The 19523-nt window shown below is 46.3% G+C and overlaps 1 protein-coding gene and 1 pseudogene across 3 annotated transcripts in view; both read left to right on the top strand.

Moving 5' to 3' along the window:
- MTR (5-methyltetrahydrofolate-homocysteine methyltransferase) overlaps positions 1-18241 on the top strand; it is a 124472-nt gene extending 106231 nt beyond the window's left edge. For all 3 annotated transcript variants that reach the window (XM_065922243.1, XM_065922242.1, XM_065922241.1), the window contains 8 exons: positions 2417-2515; positions 3572-3647; positions 6509-6664; positions 8270-8466; positions 10995-11195; positions 11863-12055; positions 13503-13615; positions 14070-18241. In XM_065922243.1, coding sequence (XP_065778315.1) covers positions 2417-2515; positions 3572-3647; positions 6509-6664; positions 8270-8466; positions 10995-11195; positions 11863-12055; positions 13503-13615; positions 14070-14156 — 1122 coding nt within the window. In that variant the 3' untranslated portion in view covers positions 14157-18241. The remainder of the gene's footprint in view (positions 1-2416; positions 2516-3571; positions 3648-6508; positions 6665-8269; positions 8467-10994; positions 11196-11862; positions 12056-13502; positions 13616-14069) is intronic.
- LOC136159725 (large ribosomal subunit protein eL34-like) lies at positions 17881-19178 on the top strand (annotated as a pseudogene).
- The last annotated feature ends 345 nt before the right edge of the window (positions 19179-19523 follow it).

Raw genomic sequence — 19523 nt, 5'->3', positions numbered from 1 at the left:
GCAGTTTTTTAATTTGCCATTGACATAGATTAATGCGCAAATAAAGTACATTTCTACAACTCAGTTTTGAAAAACACTATTTATATCTTATATTTGGATTGTATTTCCTACGGAGCTTATTTCAGGTCCATGGTTGAGTAACCAGTGCAACCCTCTTTAAGGCTAGTGGCTATTTACAAATGCTAATGAGCGACTGAACACTTCCCATTTGAAGACCAGGCTGTTGAACCCATTTGAGTACACAGGACTGATACAGCCCTTACAGGTTAGGGTGCACTTTAGCTGGGAAGCACTTGGCCCCTTGATTCCATCTCTAGGACACTCTTCCATTGTCTTGAAGAGCTTAAGCACCATGGGCCCAGCTGGAAGCCTGCAGAGGAGGAGGTGGGGGCATCTGTGTTCTTCACTGTGTGGTCCAGCGGACTGTGGTTGGTTCTTCTCATATACAAAGGAACAGCCACCCTTTAAAATCACTCAGATATAAGTCTGATGATAAGTCAGTTGGGTAACTGCTGGTGACACGTTTGCGGAGTCATTGGTAGAGTTTGTTTAGGCTGACTTGTTTAGATTGATAGCTGGTTTAGAGTCTTTTGATCTCACTGCAGTGAGTACGGCACAGGCTTACGCTCTGCCTACTGTCTCATGTATTTATTTGAAAGATTCCAAAATACTGTAGCTGCTTAATAGTTGGAGATTTACATTGGGGGATGCCCCCTTGCTTTTTTCCTTTTTTTAAAAAATAAAAAACAAGATGCCCAAATTTATTTTCAATGTATTCCCTCTCATTGTGCTGTGATTTGCTATGAGAAAGAAAAAGAGGATAAGAAAAGCTGTACTGTGTCTGATGGTTGGCATGAAAACCCAGGTTGACTCTGATTTTGTGATTGATCATATGGAACAGCTCATATAATTGACCATGAACTTGTTCTTATTGAGCAAGTCAGCCTGGGCAGGGAGGGGCTTGTTACCACAGCTCTGGGAGCAGGAGTCCCACAGGGGTGTGGAAGGGCCAGCCAACGGAAGCAGCACCTTCCACCTCTGTAGTAGTTCCTGCTGGGTGCTGTCAAGTTTTGGAAATGGGGCTTACCGGGAGCTGGTGATGGACAGGAAGGCCTGGCGTGCTGCGATTCATGGGGTCACAAAGAGTTGGACACGACTGAGAGACTGAACTGACTGACTGACTGACTTTCCCAGAGTTTAAAGTCTAGCAGAATGTAACAGTGTTTTAAAATCTTCAAAGCATTGCTTGCATGTGCTCTGGGGACTTGGGAGTAGGCATTCCTTCTTGTTTTCCTGAGTTCTGCTGAGTTTCCTAAAGGAGAACTCCACTGAGGCAAGGCCACATCTTTCTTCTTGGTGATTATATTTTCAGCTTTGGTGGCAGCGATTCTTCTACCAACTTGGTAATCACAGTCATAAATATACTTGGCTGATTCTGTTTTATAGTTTACTGAGTAGCCTCACATTTCCCAGACAATCAGTTTCCTTTCTTGTTTTAACAGAAGTTCATGGTTGACTGTGAAGATCAACCTCATTCTGTCAGCAGACATTCAGTGAGGATGCACCTTCTGTGTGCAGTCCTACCTTCAAAGGGCCTGTCTTAGTAAGGGAAGTAGACACGTAGACAGATGCTGGAAGCCTGTGAAAAGTGCAGTGATGGAGAGATGAAGAGTATCTTTGAAACCCTGAGGAGGGGGTACCTACCCAGTGTGTTGTGGATCCCCAGAACCCCCTCAGTTTCAGTGATTTATTCAGTGACTCACAGAACTCAAAAATGCTGTTAAACTCACAATCACCGTTTATTACCATGAATGGATACAGATTAAAATTGAGTAAGATTTAGAAAAGGCCGGGCACTAGCTTCCAGGTGTGTCTCCCTATGGAGTCATATGGACAGGGCCTGATACTTCAACTAATGATGTGTGATAGCATGGATGGAACATTGCCAACTAGGGCTGCTGACAGAGCCTGGGTGTCTTGGGCTTTAACTGGAAGTCAGTCACGTAGGTGTGGCATGCTCACTTGACTGACCTTAGTCACTCAGTCCTGAACTGCTCCAGAGGTCAGACAGAGTGCAAGCCAAGTCCCCCCATAAATCACATTGTTAGCATAAACAATCTGGGATGGCCAAGGCCCCAGGTAGACGAAGACACTCTTTATCGCTGAAGGCTTAGTATTTACCTCACAGGATCTGTCCTCTGTTTAGAATGTGCAGCAATGAAGCGCCCCCGGCCTCCTGAGTTAACACTTTACTGTACAGCCAGGCAGAAACTAGCGTAACCGGTAAATGGAGAGGAAATGACATGACCATGGGAAGGCCTCCTGAAGGTGGTGACCCCAGGACTGACCCTTGTTTTGCCTGTTTTATCTTCTCTCGCTGCTCTGTGGTCGCTGAATTTTGATCTTGCATTTCCAGTGTTCTCAGCTGTTAGACGAGAATCTAAAAGACGAGTACTTTGAGGAGATCCTGGAAGAATATGAAGATATCAGACAGGACCATTATGAGTCTCTTAAGGTAAGCAACAAAAACAGGTCCCCTCTGGTTTGGGCAGTAGAACGATCCTGCAGTTGTTATTGTGATTTTGCTGTTGGAGGAGGGGAAGGTTTGGGATCATTTTAGAAAAGTCTACTTTCTGCTTCACATCAGCATTCTTTACTGTTCCCAATAATTTTTGGCTATATTAAAATTAATTTTATTTATTCCACCAAACATATATTGAGTAAGCTGTAGGTGTTGGGTGCTGTTTGCTACCCGAGTTATGAGAATGAATAAAACATGAGCTCAGAGGCAGCAGCAAGACAGGAACTGAGACAGTGTGCCGAAATGACTCCCACAGATCCTTATTCTTAAGGAAATAATGGAAGAGAATGAAGACATTAGGAACATTGTAAGCCTCTCTCCCTGATCATCCAACACACTCTGTGCAGAATAATGTTTCGAGAACTATCCTTCTCTAGAGGAGCTTCAGGGGATCTATGGAGATCAGGCATGATTACTCTTCAGAGGTTGTCAGGATATTTCTTCCTGGTTATCTGTTTACTGGGCTTTGTGTTATGGGTAGGGCATAAATTTTGGGGATGGCCTGGCAAATGAAATGTGATGACCAACAGTGAGAAAGGAATACGTTCCTGAGGTGTTGGCTGGACCAAGACCCTGTGGTTGGCTTGCCCGCTCCTTAATCTGCCCACAGGTGGCTGTTTCTTGGCTCTGCCTTCTGGGCCTCAGGGCAGTCGGTGGGTGGCCCCAGTGAACCCCAGCCTCAGGTAAAGTTCGGGCAGGAGTCTGCCCCATCGCACGCTTACTTACCTTACAGTTAAGGCTGCAGGCCTGCCTTGCATTTATGTAGCCATGTGTGCTGGATGTGTTTTGCATCTTTACTCTCTATTGTTCTGGTGCTGATGTGAAGCCATTTTAGATGTAACAGGAAGAGTTTTCTAGAATATGAATTTTCATGAATAAGAGCATTTGTTTTCTTGCGAAATATATTTACTAGCTTCCTTGGACATACTTTAATAGTAGCAGCTGAAAATCTAAGAGTCTCGGACTGAATAACTCTTCTTTTTTTCATAGGAGAGAAGATACTTAACCTTAAGGCAAGCTAGAGAAAATGGTTTCCATATTGACTGGATGGCAGAGCCTCCTCCAGGTCTGTTGGGCTGTGGGTTAGAGAAAAGCAGATGTGATAGCTCTGAGCTGAAGAGAGGTTTGCATTTTCAGGTCAGCAGAATCAAACAGGCAGCTGGAAACTCTTCATTATGTTCAGTAGTGATGATGAATGACAATGATGATTGAAAATGAAAGTCAATAGGTGCCATTTATGGAGAACCAAACAGTGTCCTGAGATTGAACTGCAGCAGCTCTAAGTCCTTGACACAACCCTAAAATGAATGTGTTCTTATCTCCGCTTTAATTTGAAGAAATGGAATTTCAAGTGACGGCTTGAAAGGTCACCAACACTCAGTCTCTAGTCCTGCCTCTGTGCTGTGCCTCAGTGGCCCTTCTTCATCTGAAGCCGAGACCTGCTTGGGTTCCAGTGTCACCTCTTTGGCCTGGGTCTCAGCTGGCCCAGGTGCAGACGTGGAACGTCTGAAATCGCAAACTCCTGCATGTTGAGGAGACCAAGACATTGCCGCGACGCAGGCGCTTCTGTTCTGTTCACTCTCATTCTCGCTCGGACGCTTCCCCCTTGTGGTTTCTTTCCCTTCTGGTTTCTAACCTTTCTTGCCCTGCATGGGTGTTCACGATAATGTGTAAGACATTCTGACAGGTTCAGAGAGGCATGAGATATGAATGCAAAACTGAGACAGGCTGAACAGGGGTTATATTAATTGAATCCATATTTCCAAGGTAATACCTCTAATCTGCTTTCATTGCTCACCTCACCCATGTTCTACACATGCTCAGCAGAGTGATGGGTATTAAACTGGAAACGTAGGTGAGCTGGGTTCTAGATTTAGTCCAGCTGTGTTTAGTGTGATTTAGCGGGCGGAAGGCATATGGAGAGTTGGGTTCTAATCCCAACTTGGCTCCTGGCTCTGAATCCCTGAGTGACCCTGAGCATCTTATTTCCATGTTCGACAGTTTCTAATACATAAGAAAGGAGTTACTTTATGGAAATGTTGTAAGGATAAAATAAGAGAATATGTATAAACCTTTGAAAAATGTGCATTACTATACCAGCCCAATCGATTTTGTCTTTAGCTTTCACTATGAAATTGGAAAAATATTGCAAGGGGAAATCCATTTTAGTCAAGTCAAATGTCCAGAATACATCTCAGTAGAAATAGTTCCCTCAAGGTTCACAGTTCCAGGCGGTGGTGGTGGCAGTTTTCAAGAGCTCTTTAACCCCCTTGCAGGGTCCCTCAAGGACAGCCCAGTCCTGGCGTATTTTCAGGAAGTCAGTAAAAGGAAAACGAAGGGTTCTTCTTTTCTAGGTCTTTGGTGGTAAACCTAGAAACCTCAAACAAACCTCCAGCTCTGACCAACAAGCTCATTCAAGAATAACACCCTTCAGTCACCCGGAAGCAGAGTGTTTCCCTGCCTTTCTAGGCAAGAGGACACTTCAGTCAGGAGAACAGCTGTAGTTTCTTTTTAATTACCAAACTAATCAGCAGAATAAAATACTTAAAAGGAAGGGATTGTCCTGTATAGTAAAAAGATGACCAGGAACACATGAGAAAAAACTACCATGGGTGGTATAAAAAGGTAGAGATTTCCAGGCAAAATTAAGAAGCTGTGCATACTTTTTCTATACTTTGACCTCTCACTTATACTATCGAATGAGAGAAAAACACTCCTGAAACTTTGTGTGTTATCACTGAGCACCAAAGCATAGTGGTTTAGTTTAAGTTCTCTGATCCCTGTTTGCAGATCAGGAAACTGAGGATGTGAGGGCTGGGAAGCGGGCAGCAGAGTGATCACCTTGGACCGTGGCCTGACTCACCCCAGGCTAGGTGGTGCAGGGGGCAGCAGTGGTGTCCAGGAAGCCCAGGGGCACCGTCTGTCTCTGGAGTCTTCACCAGTATTTCACTTATGACTTACAAGGCAGTGTAAAGAGGAATGTATTGAATATCCATGTACCCCTACCAGTCACTTAAGAAGTAACCTACTGGCCATTTTAAAAAGACAGAGCAATACATAGTAATTCCTGTGAGCCCTGCCTCCCTGGCAGGACCCTGAATCTGATGCCTGGTTTCCATGCATTTCCTTAGACTTTGATCATGTGCATGTGTATCAGTGAAAGTGAAAAGTGAAAGTTTCTCAGTCATGTCCAACTCTTTGCAACCTCATGGACTGTGCAGTCCATGAACTTCTCCAGGCCAGAATACTGGAGTGAGTAGCCTTGCCCTTCTCCAGGGGATCTTCCCAATCCAGGAATTGAACCCAGGTCTTCCACATTGCAGGCGGCTTCTTTACCAGCTGAGCCACAAGGGAAGCGCAAGAATACTGGAGTGGTTAGCTTATCCCTTCTCCAGCGGATCTTCCTGACCCAGGAATCGAACCAGGGTCTTCTGCATTGCAGGCGGATTCTTTACCAACTGAGTATGAGGGAAGGCCATATATATCTGTAGGCAATATAGATTATTGATCTTGTTGTAAAACTTGATGGACGTGGCTTCTTCTGTGTGTCTTTCTCCTGTGTGTTTTCTTTCAGCGTTACCTTCCTCTGTACAAGTGAAGGTGAACCCAGTCTGTCTTTTTTCTTGGGCAAGGGGAAGGGAAGGGGTTGAGGGAAGTTTCCAAGGGTCATGTAGTCAATCAGCTGCAGGAGAAGAAGAGTTTTATTTAAGATGTGCCGCAGAATTAGTCCCTCTCCACGGTAATTTCGGTTTCCCTCTTTGTAAACAGCTCCTCTGGGTGACAGGAGGGAGGCAGAGCATGGGAGCTGACAGAGCAGGAAGGAGCAGGCCAGGAAGGCTTCTCGTAGGAGGCTTCTGGCACGAAGGGAGCTGGGCCACAGGCCCGCCCTGGCATCATCGGGGTTGACGGCTCACTCCTTTCCTGCAGTGAAGCCCGCATTCCTCGGGACTCGGGTTTTTGAAGACTACGACCTGCAGAAGCTGGTGGACTACATTGACTGGAAGCCTTTCTTCGACGTCTGGCAGCTCCGGGGCAAATATCCGAACCGAGGCTTTCCCAAGATATTTGACGACAAAACTGTAGGTTAGTTTCGTAAGTGCTTCTGCCCTGCACTGACATTCGAGACATCGTCTTGGGACCTTGAAGATGAGAATAGGTAGTGGAGTGGTGGGTTTGGATTATGCTGGATGGAGTTTTGTTTTTTTGTTTTTTCTTTTGGCTGCACCTCAAAGCTTGTGGGATCCTGGCCAGGGATCATACCTGGGCCCTCAGAGTACAGAGTCCTAACCACTGGACTTCTAGCAGATTCCTAGAGTTCATTGTTTCGATATGATATAGGATATTGTTTACCTGCTCAGTCCTTTGATGGTTTTCAAACTGCTGGGTTGATTGATATTTATTGAGTAAACTTGGCATTTCGTTTACCCATTCTGAACTGAATCTTTGTTGACATCAATTACTTGCTGGGCACTGGGGATCCGCAGAGAAGACGTATCATGGCCGCTATCTGGTACCTGCTGGCTGAGGCAGCAGTGGTGGGTGATTCCCATATGACAGACCAGGCTTCTGCTTCAGGGCTAAGCCTGGACCTCTGTGGACACCAGGAGATGAGCTCGAGCTCAAACTGGAAGATCAGGAAAGGCTTCCTGGAGGAGGTAGTATTTGGACTGCTCTTTGAAGATTAGGTGGGAGTTACTGAGGCTGGGCCTGGGAATGTGAGATGGTGAAGAAAGGACCCTCCAGGCCGGGGAGACCGAGTGAGAAGGCGCAGGCGTGTGGGCTGGTCTGAATGCAAGTGTGCCCGTTGTGCCCAGTGGAGGTGAGGGCTGGGGGCGACAAGCCAGTTGATAGATAATCTGCTCTCCCTGCTTCTGTCTTCCAGCCCTGCCCCAGAGACATGGGATCTACGCCCATGAAGGCTCAGCCCTTCAACGGGTTCAGTAACAGCCAGCTCAGAGTGCAATGAGGAGTGGACTGCTGGACATGGGGGTTAGGGCTGAGGGGAGCCTGAGAGAGTGCCTCTTGCCCCTCTCCTGGAGGGATCTCTGGGGTGCATATTAGGATGCTGGGATACAGTGGCTCTCAGGCTCCCCAGGGTGCGGTAGTGAGAAAGGGGTGCTCATTCTGAAGCGCTCCAGAGTGATGACGGGGCAGTAGAGAGGCCAAGGTGGAGCCGGCCGGTTCAGGCCCTGGTGAAGGCACTCAGGCCCTGCTGGCACCACCAGAGTCAGGTGAGGCCTGCGGGATCCCTGCCTGCCGCCCAGGAGCCACGCCTGAGCCCCACTTCACTCTGCAGGCTGCTCTGTGCCCTGGGGGTCACGGCAAGGTCAGGGGGGCTGTCTATGCACAAGGAGCGCGGTGATGGAAGGATCTGGCCTGCTTTGTGTCACTCTGTCTGACACGTTACTGCAGGGAGTGAGAGCTGGCGCCCTGCCTTTTGTTAAATGGAAAAATATGAGTGGTGTGAGCTGGTGGAGCCGACTGTATCTGGGAGCTGTACTTAGCAGAACCACTGAACCCTCAGCTACTGCACCTGGGGCTGTGCTGACTGCAAACACTGACTTAAAGTATTTGAGAGGAAAAGAGGGATAAAGAGGGAAACTGGGGAGAAGTAGTGGTTTTAAAAAGCTTTCTTTAGTGGGTGTTATTGGCATACCTAAGTGAATTCTTATGATATTTTCCTAATAGGTGAAGAGGCCAAAAAGGTCTATGATGATGCCCAAAATATGCTGCAGGCACTGATCAGTCAGAAGAAGCTCCAGGCCAGGGGCGTGGTTGGGTTCTGGCCAGCACAGAGCGTTCACGATGATATCCACCTGTACGCGGAAGGCGTGGTGCCACAAGCCTCGGAGCCCATAGCCACCTTCCACGGGCTCAGGCAGCAGGTATGGAGGCCGTGCTGCCAGCGGACACGTAGCCCTCCTTTTTGGTTTAAGCACTGAAAGATCATAAATAAGATTGGCATAAGTCTGAGCTTTGTGTTAGCGTGGCTACACCCTACCTCACCCCAGATGACCCATCGCAGTCCTGAGCCCGAGGCTTTGTGGTGGAGAGAATGGACCAACACAGGTTTAGAAGCTGGGCCTCAGGCACCAGCAGGAGGAAGGTGTTTCCTGTCAGGTTGGACGGGTGAGGAGAAATGCTGCTTTTGCCTCGGGGTCACACAGGTGGACACTCACTTGCTCAAGAACGTCGGTTTGGGTCCAGGCCTGTTGTTAAACCAGGCTGGTGGCCCCCTTTCTCAAGGGGAAACAGGTGGGAGCAGACTTCTGCTGCATGTCTACTGAGGCCAGCTGCTTAGTAGAGCGCTTGATGGACCATCTTGTTTAATTTCCACCCAGCTTGTTGGCAGGCAGTGTCTATGTGCAGAGGAGAACACGAAGGCCTGTGGAGGGTACGCTAAGCCCCACAGCTTGGAGGGAACCCAGCGTGTCCACACCCCCCCACACCACTGGCTCCTCCTGGGTCAGAGAACAGGCTCTCTGCACACGGCTCCCTCTCTGTGCCCCTACCTTTAAACATGCAAGTTTTCCAGCATGTCCCTTCAGCTGCTATAAAAAAAACAAGGTGTCCTAATCAACTGGAACCAGAATTCCCCAGTCATTAACAAAGTTGTTAAATAAGTTATTTTTGCAAGGTCTTAACTACCATTCTCAGTCCTTCAAAATGATAGTATTGCTTTTCATCATAACCACCATATAATTCATAATGACAGATATTTTAGCTGTGACAATATCTGAGGGAATTCTTAAGCTAGGGACATTAAAAGGTACCTTAACAAGTTAAATGGGAGTAGCTACACCCTTGCTCTGTGCACCCAGGCCCAGCACATCCTCACTGTGCACTCAGGCCACAAGACACAAGAGGATTCTGATGTTAAGTTCTCACCCCTCCTCACTAGGGAATTAGTGACTTTCCTTTTACCTAAGTAACTCAGTTCAGAAACCTCCTCCCTGGCTTGAAGTTCCCTCCTTCAGTCCTGTGTCCTCTGATCTCTTTTTACACCCAGCACCGTTCCTGTCCAGGCAGTCTGTGATGGACGGTATTAGGGCATTTAATGTAATGACCTCAGTATGTGTGTACTTACCCGGATAGATATTTCTAAGGAGGTGCTTTTTTCCAGTACACTGGAAAATTCTGCCTGTAGCAACTCACTGCACTGGGGGGTCTTCTGTTCTGAGTGGCTCTGATCGCTGTTTGTCTGAAAGTGCTGTGGGGCTCTGTGACCTCTCTCTCCTTATGGTGCCAGGAAGCTTTGTCTCTCCCTCTGGCTTTTGTTAGCAAAGAGCAGTTGATGGACAGAGTACAACTGGAAGGCAGCTCCTCCCTGCAGGGCTGGCCCTGAGTCTGACATTCCCATGTGCCTTTGTCAGCTACCTTCTTGCCTGCAGCCAGTTAACCATTTTCTGCCCAGTGCTGATTAAACTGTACTTGTTTCTAGAGCTGGCAAGCAAATAACTGCGAAGCTTCTGGCTGACCGCTTACTGATTATTCGTCTGTCCTAAGCAGTGCTGCCTAGTGGTCAGGAGCGTTGGTTGTGGGTCTGACCTGCGACCATCTGGCCTTGAACTAGTTCTTCAAGCCCTCACTGCCTCAGATTTCTTGTCTGTAAAGTGGAACTGATGGTATCACTTACTTCACAGGGTTATCGAGACAATTTAATTAATTAGTTCATATAAAGCACCAACTAATGCTTGATATACAGTAAGCACTCAGTACATATAAGTCATTCACTGTTTACCTTCTCAGCAAGTATGTGTTGGTTGTAAAACATGTGTAAGACTTTGCTTGTCAGCTTAGCAGCAGGAAGAGTCAGTCGTCATATGGAGATGGAAGGTGGGGAGGATGACCGCCTGGCCTGAGAGAGCCCCAGAAGCAGGCCCTGCTTTGTTTGACTTCAGGCTGGCCTATCACTGTCCTTAGCTGTCTCCTGACCCGCCGCCTACGGCGGGCAGCATGTGGCCCTGTGCTGCTGACCTTGGCCACCTGTTGAACTGCTTCTGGCGATGCGAAGTAGAGGCCCATACACCAAGTGGACCACTTTTGAACATAACTTCAGGATTTAATGTTGATCTCTAATTGACAACACTTTTGGGGAAAAAAACAAAAATCTTCTGTGACTATTTAGGGTTCCAGGTCCAGTAGGCATTCAGTAGATATTTGTGAGTGTGTGAAGTTAACTGATTTCTCAACTATGTGTGTATGTCATGTCAGATAAGCCTCGTTCCATTTGTTTAGTCAACATGTGTTTATTGAACACTGTATATCAGACACTCTTCTAAGTACTGGGGTGAACATGACAGACAGCCCCATTTGAAGCTTGTATTCATTGGAAGATGCTCGATTGCTGTTTGCTGTGTGTTAGTGCTACATCCATGCTAATGGCCACTCCACCCACTCGTTGCGTTTCCAGGCCGAGAAGGACTCTGCCAGCTCGGACCCCTACCTCTGCCTCTCGGACTTCATTGCCCCTCTGGACTCGGGCATCCCTGACTACCTGGGCCTATTCGCCGTTGCCTGCTTTGGGGTGGAGGAGCTGAGCAAGGCCTATGAGGAGGAGTGTGATGACTACAGCAGCATCATGGTCAAGGCACTGGGGGACCGGCTGGCCGAGGTAGAACCGTGGTGCCCTGAGGCCATGGGCCAGGGCTAGGAGCCGGGGACGGGCATGTGTGTTTATGCACATGTGTGCGTGTATGTGCATGTACTCCTGACTCTGACAACACATGTACTCTTAAATCGTGAATTCTTGAGTTGCTCTCATGCCTCATCTTTGGGCACAGAGCAGCCTTCAGCAACGCCGTAGTTAGAATGACCCCCAGAGCCTTGATACAGTGTTGTCCAGAAGAGCCCGAGAAAAGCCAAACAGATTCCTTGATTCAGAGCTTCTCGTTCTGATGTTGGACTCTTCCATAGATCCCTCATCCTCCTCTGTGGGGTGGGGCAGCTTATGTGGCTGTGGGGGCCGCTTCCCTTTTCCTGAGGCCACTGTCACGATCCCCCTCTCTCCTGACCACTGTAAACCAGAACCTGAGAGTCAGGGGCAAGTTTGAAGGGCCTCAGATCTCAGATCATGGACTGTGATCCTTCAGAGTCCAGCGGAGACCAAAATGAGCCCCAGAGCCGCTGACGACACTACGGATGAGTTGAGACTGTCATCTGTCACCTGTCCCTCTGTGGAGCTTCGCTGCCTGCAGGGCGAGTGGGGTAGCAGGCAGGGTGGAGGCAGGAGAGGGGTTCCCAGCTCTGCCTGAGCTGTGTGTTCCATGTCCTGGTCCCAGGCTTTCGCTGAGGAGCTGCACGAGCGGGTCCGCAGGGAGCTGTGGGGTTACTGCAGTGGTGAGCAGCTGGCTGTGGCTGACCTGCGGAGACTGCGCTACGAGGGCATCCGGCCGGCGCCTGGCTATCCCAGCCAGCCTGACCACACTGAGAAGCTGACCATGTGGAGGCTGGCAGACGTGGAGCAGTGCACAGGTCAGTGCTGGAGAGAAGCAGGAGTCTTCCTCGGGTTACATGCACAGTAGCGAAGGAGAGGCACGAAGGGGTGACGGGGAGAACATGGACAGGGGCTTAGGGTAAAATCCCCAGTCGCATCTTTCCTCACCATGTGCGTGCTTGAGTCATGTCCAGCTGTTCGTGACCCCACGGACTGTAACCTGCTAGGCTTGTCTGTCCATGGGATTCTCCAGGCAAGAGTACTGGAATGGGTTGCCATGCCCATCTCCGGGGAGTCTTCCCAACCCAGGGATTGAACCCACATCTCCTGCGGCTCCTGCATTGCAGGCAGATTCTTTACCACTGAGCCACCGAGGAAGTCCTTTCCTCACTGCTCGCAGTCTGTTCTAGCACTTCACCTCCATAGCGTTATTATTTTCCAACAAGAGGAAAAGAAACAGATTTTAATTTCGGCACATGGAGGTCCTGTAGAAATGGGATCTCTTCCCTCTGTATTATCAAGTGGTAGTCTTACATCACCATCTTTAGGTTTATCAGTTTATTATTTCCTCTTCACCCACAACAGATGGGAGCTTAGCTGATTCATACCAGCCCATACATCCCCTGCCCCATTCCCTAATACACATGTGTTACTGTTTTCAGCCTCTCCACTAGTGAGTGACCTCTCTAACCTCTAGTAACACACTTCACATCACTCTGTCCTTCCATTCCTTCCAGGAGCATCCCTGGACTTTTGTCTCACAGAACTCCCGTCCTTCCCTTCCGCTCTCTTCCTCTTTATATCTATACTACTGTTAATGCACTGTTTTTAGTGGAGTTCATCAGTAGCGTGCCATCCACGCTGAAGAATAAAAGAATGTAGGTGCACGTGGGGAGCTGTGAGGCTTGTTGAATCTGAGCTGGCAGGAATAGCACGGGCTCAGGAGTCAGGAGCTGGGGACTTAGGACCCATAAGCCAGCTGGGTGACCTTGACAAAGCACCTGACCTTCACACTGCTCTGTTGCCTTGTCCAGAAAGTGAACAACGTAGACAGGGTAGCCATGACGTGGACTCGTGCTTGGTGGGGCCCAGCTGAGGTCACCCCTAGTGACCTTGGCCCACCGGAGCCTCTGCAGGCCCAGATGGTGTCCTCAACTCCAGGGCTGGGGTCCTTGTCTAGAAGGCGTGGGTGTAGCCTCTGTGACTGATCTTGGAGGGCGGGAGAAGCGTGTAGAGTCTTCCAGGCCTCCCCCCTACCCCTGCCCTGGTCACAGGAGCTCTGCATGTCCTAAGTTTGTTCATCCCCTTGGTGGGAGCTTGCTAGACTACTCTACAACATCTTTCGTGCCACGTCATGTGTCCATCTAAAAGGCACAAGTTCACTCTCACTCACTTGTAAATAAGACTTTATTGGGTGCCTACCAACCGGCAGGCCTGTCTCAGCACTGAATAAATGAGCATTTTCCCTCATGCTGCTCTCCTTAGGCATTAGGTTAACAGAGTCGCTGGCCATGGCACCTGCTTCAGCAGTATCTGGCCTTTACTTCTCCAACTTGAAGTCCAAGTATTTTGCTGTGGGGAAAATTTCCAAAGATCAGGTAAGTTAGCTGTTTTCATTGTAGGTGGCATCCCTTGGGGCCTGTCTTGTTTTAAATGTAACTGTTAAACCTATTTTGTTTTACATGTGAATGAGAATAAAATGAGAGGCAAAAGATGAAGAAATTTACCCCCACTAATGTTTTGCTTTGATTTCAACGCATTACTCCAATTCTAGTCCTCCCATGTATAAATAGACCACCCTCCTCTCCTCTCCCCCACTACCCCAGCCAGGCCTCTAAGCACCAGATAGTTACTACATATTGTTTTTCTGCCCAGAGAGTAAGGCACCCTAGTGAATAAATAAATATCTGTTTCTGCTTAACTCAGTGGATCACTTTTAATATTAAGATAAGACATGGAAGGTACTTAGAGTATCTTAGTGATTGCTGTGGAAACTTTAGTTCAGAAAGTCATATCATTTTGTTTTAACAAACTGGCTTTAATCTTTTGCAGATTGAGGATTATGCTTCGAGGAAGAACATGTCTGTGGCTGAGGTTGAGAAATGGCTTGGACCCATTGTGGGATATGATACAGACTAACCTTTTTTTTTTTTAACTTGTCTGTACTTGGTGATCCTCAGGGAAACAGTCCAAAGAGCCTTAATCATAACAGCGCAATGGCCAGGAGCCCATCTGCATCTGGTTGCCCTTTGCACCACTCCAGGGTGCAGACGTTTGGGGGGACCTTATAGAAGACCAGGGTCTTCCTGCAGTTCTTTTAAAACAAGCAGCTGTTTTCCAGGGAACTTTGAATAAAGAGCAGCGAGTAAGACTCCAGGGTTGTCCCTGGTCCCTTGGGGGCTAGAACAAGCTGGAGATGGAGGTCTTTTGCATTTCAAAGCAAGTCAGACTTTTTTCATTTTTTTCCCAGACCTAGGAGGTCACTTCTTTTTTCTCTCTCTCAGAGAAAAGCCTGAAAGTCAGTTGAATAGAGAAATATGACCTTGTGGCACTAGTGATGCCGTGAGCAATGGGACATTTTGATCTGAGTGGTTAGAGCAGTCACTCTGACAGGGAAGAAGCATCACTCTGCTCTCTCTCCCGAGACCTCCTTTACTGAAGCCTCAAGGAGATGCTTGAAGGCATCCCTTTAGCCAAAGGCACGCTCTCCCTGAGGCTTATTAGAGGTGCTCAGGCCGCTTGCCCTGGTGAGTCAAATATAGTTGCATTCTCCAAGCATTTTGATCTCTCGTAATTTCCTATTCCCTCGCCCTGAGGGGGAAGAAGGAGGTAGGCAGAGGAGTGGCCGCTAAGGGTAGTTAACATCCTTGGGTCGTTTTCCAGAATTGAGCAGGCTCAGCTGCATGTCCTATGCAGAGTGGATGGATGGGCAGCGTCACTCTTCTCAGTTCTTCCTTTTCTGCACTGCCCCAGCTCCACACGTGTACGGTAAGGGAGCAGCACGCGGACTTGTTCATGGTTATTGCAGGGAGAGGGTTAAGAGCGTGGGCTTTGAAGTCAGACACACCTGGATTCAAGTTTCAGCGTTGCCACATGCTTGTTGTATGACGGAGGCAAATTACTTCAGTTCTCTTAGCAGAATTTCTCATCTGTACAATAGGGACAGTGATACTAGTTCCGGTCTTGTGGGCGTGAGGTGTGGATTAAACGAGACAGCGCTTGTAAGGCAGGTAGCATGGGTCTGGCGTGTACTGAGAGCTTGATGGGCAGCAGCCTCTGTAGAGGTCTCTTGAGCTCAGCACAGGGTAGGTGCTCGTGGAAAGGGAATAAGAGACTAATGGGGGTGAAGTGCACGTGGGGATGACTGGTTTAATATACTAGATACCCTTTCTGGAATTAGAGCCCCGTTGAACACAGTGACTGGAGTGAGAAGCTACTTTCTGTGTCACTGGCATCATCAAATCTCATTTTCTGTAAGACAGTCCCCTCTCCCCATGTGGTATAAGCTGGCCTCGTCCCAAAGCAATTACATCAAATATACACTCAGGTATATTGGAGGTGAAAGGAAAAAGCTTAGCAGTTGATAATCCTACATAACTTAGCATATACATGTGTTCCTGAAGAGTAACTTGCCTTTTCGGGCATCACTGGCCCTTAAAGAGAGAATTACATGCTTTCTTTAGAATCCATTTGATCTGTGCTGGATTGAGAATGGGGCTTAGTTTCCTGAGATGCTCAGTTGGAGGACTTATTTCTCTTCCGTAGCAGCTCTGTTACTCTAGGCATTGGCAAATCCTTCTATATAAGAAAGAATAACCTCTTCCTAATATTTTAATGTATTTTATCTGAATCATAGTTGTTAAGAATCTCCCAGTATCATTAAATGTTTACCGTATCTTTTCTCAACTCATTATGTGACAGAACGGCTTCCTTCATTGTACTGTTGATCTAATCCTGTGATGGATGGCTTTTATCTAAAGACAAAACCAATTTGTTCATGTTTGAGTCCCTGTGTTTTCATTAAAGAACATAGACGATAGCTTGAGGAAAACCCCTTCTTTAATTTGTGTCAGGTGACCTCAAAGGCAGGAAGGTGACCATGCTGTACCTGGAGTCTTTCTGTGTCTCTGCCCACACATCCAGAACGTCACCTTGTCGTCAGCATCAGTGGCTCTCACATCCACTTGCTCACTCTCATCATTCCCATTAGCGATCCCATGTTTATTTTTCCCTCTAAAGAAGCGCTTGTTTGGAAGCTTGCTTACTCTGCTACCTGTGTATGGGATGATGGTTGCGGTCAGGCCTCATAATGTGCTGTTTCTCCTCTGAGACATTCTGCTGTTCCTTCCTTTCACAGCTAGGCTCCTTCAGAGAATAGCCTGTCTTTTCTCTGTTTCTCTCAAGCTTGTCTTCAGCAAATATCCGAATGTCTGCGTTGTGCCAACCACCTTTTCCCATTCTCTCCTTAACTCAGTGAAGTTAGGTGTTTTTTTTTTAACCCATCTCTTCTGTCATAAATGACCTTTTAATTGTTAGATCCATTAAGATCTAACATTGGCTATTCTAGTGATTTTTCTTCTCTGGATTTGGGCAGTGTTGACCACTTCAGAAATCTTCTTTCCCTGTTTCCTCCTGACTTCACTTTTCTGGTTAACTTTACATGTTTCTTATTTCTTAGCTTCTTCCGTTATTTTCTCTTCCTCTACCCATTTGAATCCTGGTCCTCACAATCCCATCACTAGTTACCCTCTTAGTCATATAGTTTTAGTGGGAAATCTCATCAAACCAGTATCTTTATCCAGACTCCTCTGTTCTGAAGAACATAGCATGTCAAGCATCCAGTATACAAGAGACACCTCAAACCCAGTATCATCTAACTCTTCTCAAATTCTTGATATATTCAATAATGAAAAATTCCACCATCACTCCAATAGAAACCTCAAACTCACCCCAATTTGCACATAAAAGACACATTTAGTTGGGAAGGTGAAATACCTTTCCCAATAGCTTAACCAAATGGTTAAGGCAGACAGTGTTTTAGGTTAAGGCCTGATTTGGGACTTGAAGGATAAAGGTGAAGAAGCTAGGTAGAAACAAATGAAGAACTGTGTTTGTTCATGAATACTGAAGGTTGTAAGGGTGTTAGATCTCCTCCTAAATTATCTATAGACACAATGCCATTTCAAGCAGAAATTCCAACAGAGGTTTTGTTGAATGTGATAAGCAGATATTTAAATGTCTGTGAATTAGCAAAGGACTAAGAGAGCTGGATGCTTCTAACTATGAAGAGATTGAGGAGACTTACAAGATAGTAAGTTTTATTGTAGAGTCTGTGTTGTATGTGGTACAGAGGTAGGCATTCTGAGCAGTGCAGTGAAATGAGGAACCTGGAAAGTAGCCCATGCATATATACTGACCTTTGAGATATGATGAGATGACAGATCAGTGGGGGAGGAAGGGTGACTCCATAACTAGTTGTAGAACAACTGTTATCCTTAGAGAAAAAATGAAGTTCAGTTTATGCCTCACACCTCACATAGCTGTCAGCCCCAAATACGTTAAGGTCTGAATTACAAAAAGCAAATATTTAAATGTTTGCATGAAAGAAAAGTCTTTGGGCGGAAACAAATCTCTTGAGACATGTACTAATCATTAAAGATGATTAAGTCAAATATATTCAAACTAGCACTTAGGTTAAGCTAATAAACAATTTAGTGTAGTAAAAAGACAAACCAAGACTTGATATTTACAATACTGTTAACTGAGAAGGAAGTAGTAAGAAGAATATAGAGAGAATTCCTATTTTTTAAATAATAGGAAAACAGACTTCCTCTTCCCAGGATGGTATCTAGAGGCATTCAGGATGGTCCAGCATTTGATATACCACTGTAGGCTTTCCTACAATACAGCCTCTTAGTAAGACTAGGCTGTCCTTAACCCCTGGTAATAGAATTGTTTACCTTTATACCAAGAAGGTTGGGATAGCACTAAAATCCACATGTGGTGTGTACCCAGGCCAGCTTCAAGGAGTTTGTGCTGTGAGACCTAAGGTTCTTTATGAGATTGTCTGAAGCAAGAAGACATGTCAGCCAGGCCTGGTTTTCTGGCTGGTGTGTATGTCTGTGACAGGATCAAGTGCACTTTCCTTATTGAGGAGCAGAAAATCATTGTGAAAGTGTTAAGAGCAGAAGCACAGAGTCAGAAAGCTAAATTTAAGAAATGAAGCTTTTTTGAGTAATTTTTAAAAACCAGAAAGAAGAAAAAAGAAAAATGGAAAAGACTTGAAGAGGCATTTCACAGAAGAGAAAATACATGGGGCTTATAAATCAATAAAAACCTTGGAGATACGAATTACGATCACAATTAGCTTGTAAGTTACATTCATAAGATTTATGAAGTTAAGGAGTCTAACAGCACCAGGTGCTAAAGAAGATCCGTGTGAGCTCATTTCATGATGTGTAAATAGGCACCCCTGCTTTAGAAAACACCATACCTCACCAAGTTGAACATTTGCACACTTTGGGCTCTAACTTATGACTCCACCTTCCAGCTGTGTATCCAGTAAATGTATGCATTTGTGTACCAGGAGGTATGTACAAAAATGTTTATAGTAATGTCTTCATTATAGTTATAACTGGAAAAACTGAAATGCCTTTCTGTCTATAGGACAGCGTTTAAGTAAATTAGGTGTATTAACAGTAAGGAATATTATTCAGTAGTAAAAAAGAAAAAAAATAAGTGAACCACAGCTATACCTGACAAGAAGAATGAATCTCTGAAAATATTAAGAAAAAAAAAAGCAAGTCCCAGGATATGATTGACACTATTTTTATTGAGCTCAAAAGCAAGCAAAACCAAAGAGCATCTTCTCAATGCACACATAAATGGTAAAACTAAAACTAAAAAAAAAAAAAAAAAGGATAAGCCAAAATTCAGCCTAGAAATCACCTCTGAGAGGGAAATAGGGAGCAGATGTCGCAGACACGTGGGTAGACACTGGTTATTAGTAATGTTCAGGTTTTTGGGTTGTATGTTAGGCTTATGGTTGTTTATTATGTTATGCTTCACAACTAGCTTTATATTACAGAGTTCTGTATGTATTACATATGTTGTACTTATGTATTATAAAAATAATAAAGGAAAATGGAATAATAAGCCAAAATCTCGGGTGCTGACTTTGTAGATGTTTTCTATGTGTCAAATATGTTTTTTAAGCAAAGGAAGGACAAAGAGCACTGGGATGCAAAGGTGGGGGGTGGGAGCTGAGAACTGAGCATCTGTGCCTATGTCCAGCGAGAGCCAAGTGTGGCTGCAGATAAAGGCTTTGAAGGATAATCACTGGTGGTACCCTGGGCACAAGCGGAGAATGTAGACAGGAGAGAGGCATTCTGGGCAAATGGCCCTGACGGAAGAGGACAGTTGGACCCCTGACTCTGGAATTGAAAGAATGACTGGCAAGTTTCATCGTGGAGGTGGAGGCATGGGTGGGATGGCATCTAGAGAATC

The sequence above is a fragment of the Muntiacus reevesi genome, chromosome 2, assembly GCF_963930625.1.
Source record: "Muntiacus reevesi chromosome 2, mMunRee1.1, whole genome shotgun sequence".
Lineage (NCBI taxonomy): Eukaryota > Metazoa > Chordata > Mammalia > Artiodactyla > Cervidae > Muntiacus > Muntiacus reevesi.
The sequence above is the reverse complement of the archived record's forward strand: the minus strand, read 5'-3'. Positions and strand labels throughout refer to the sequence as shown.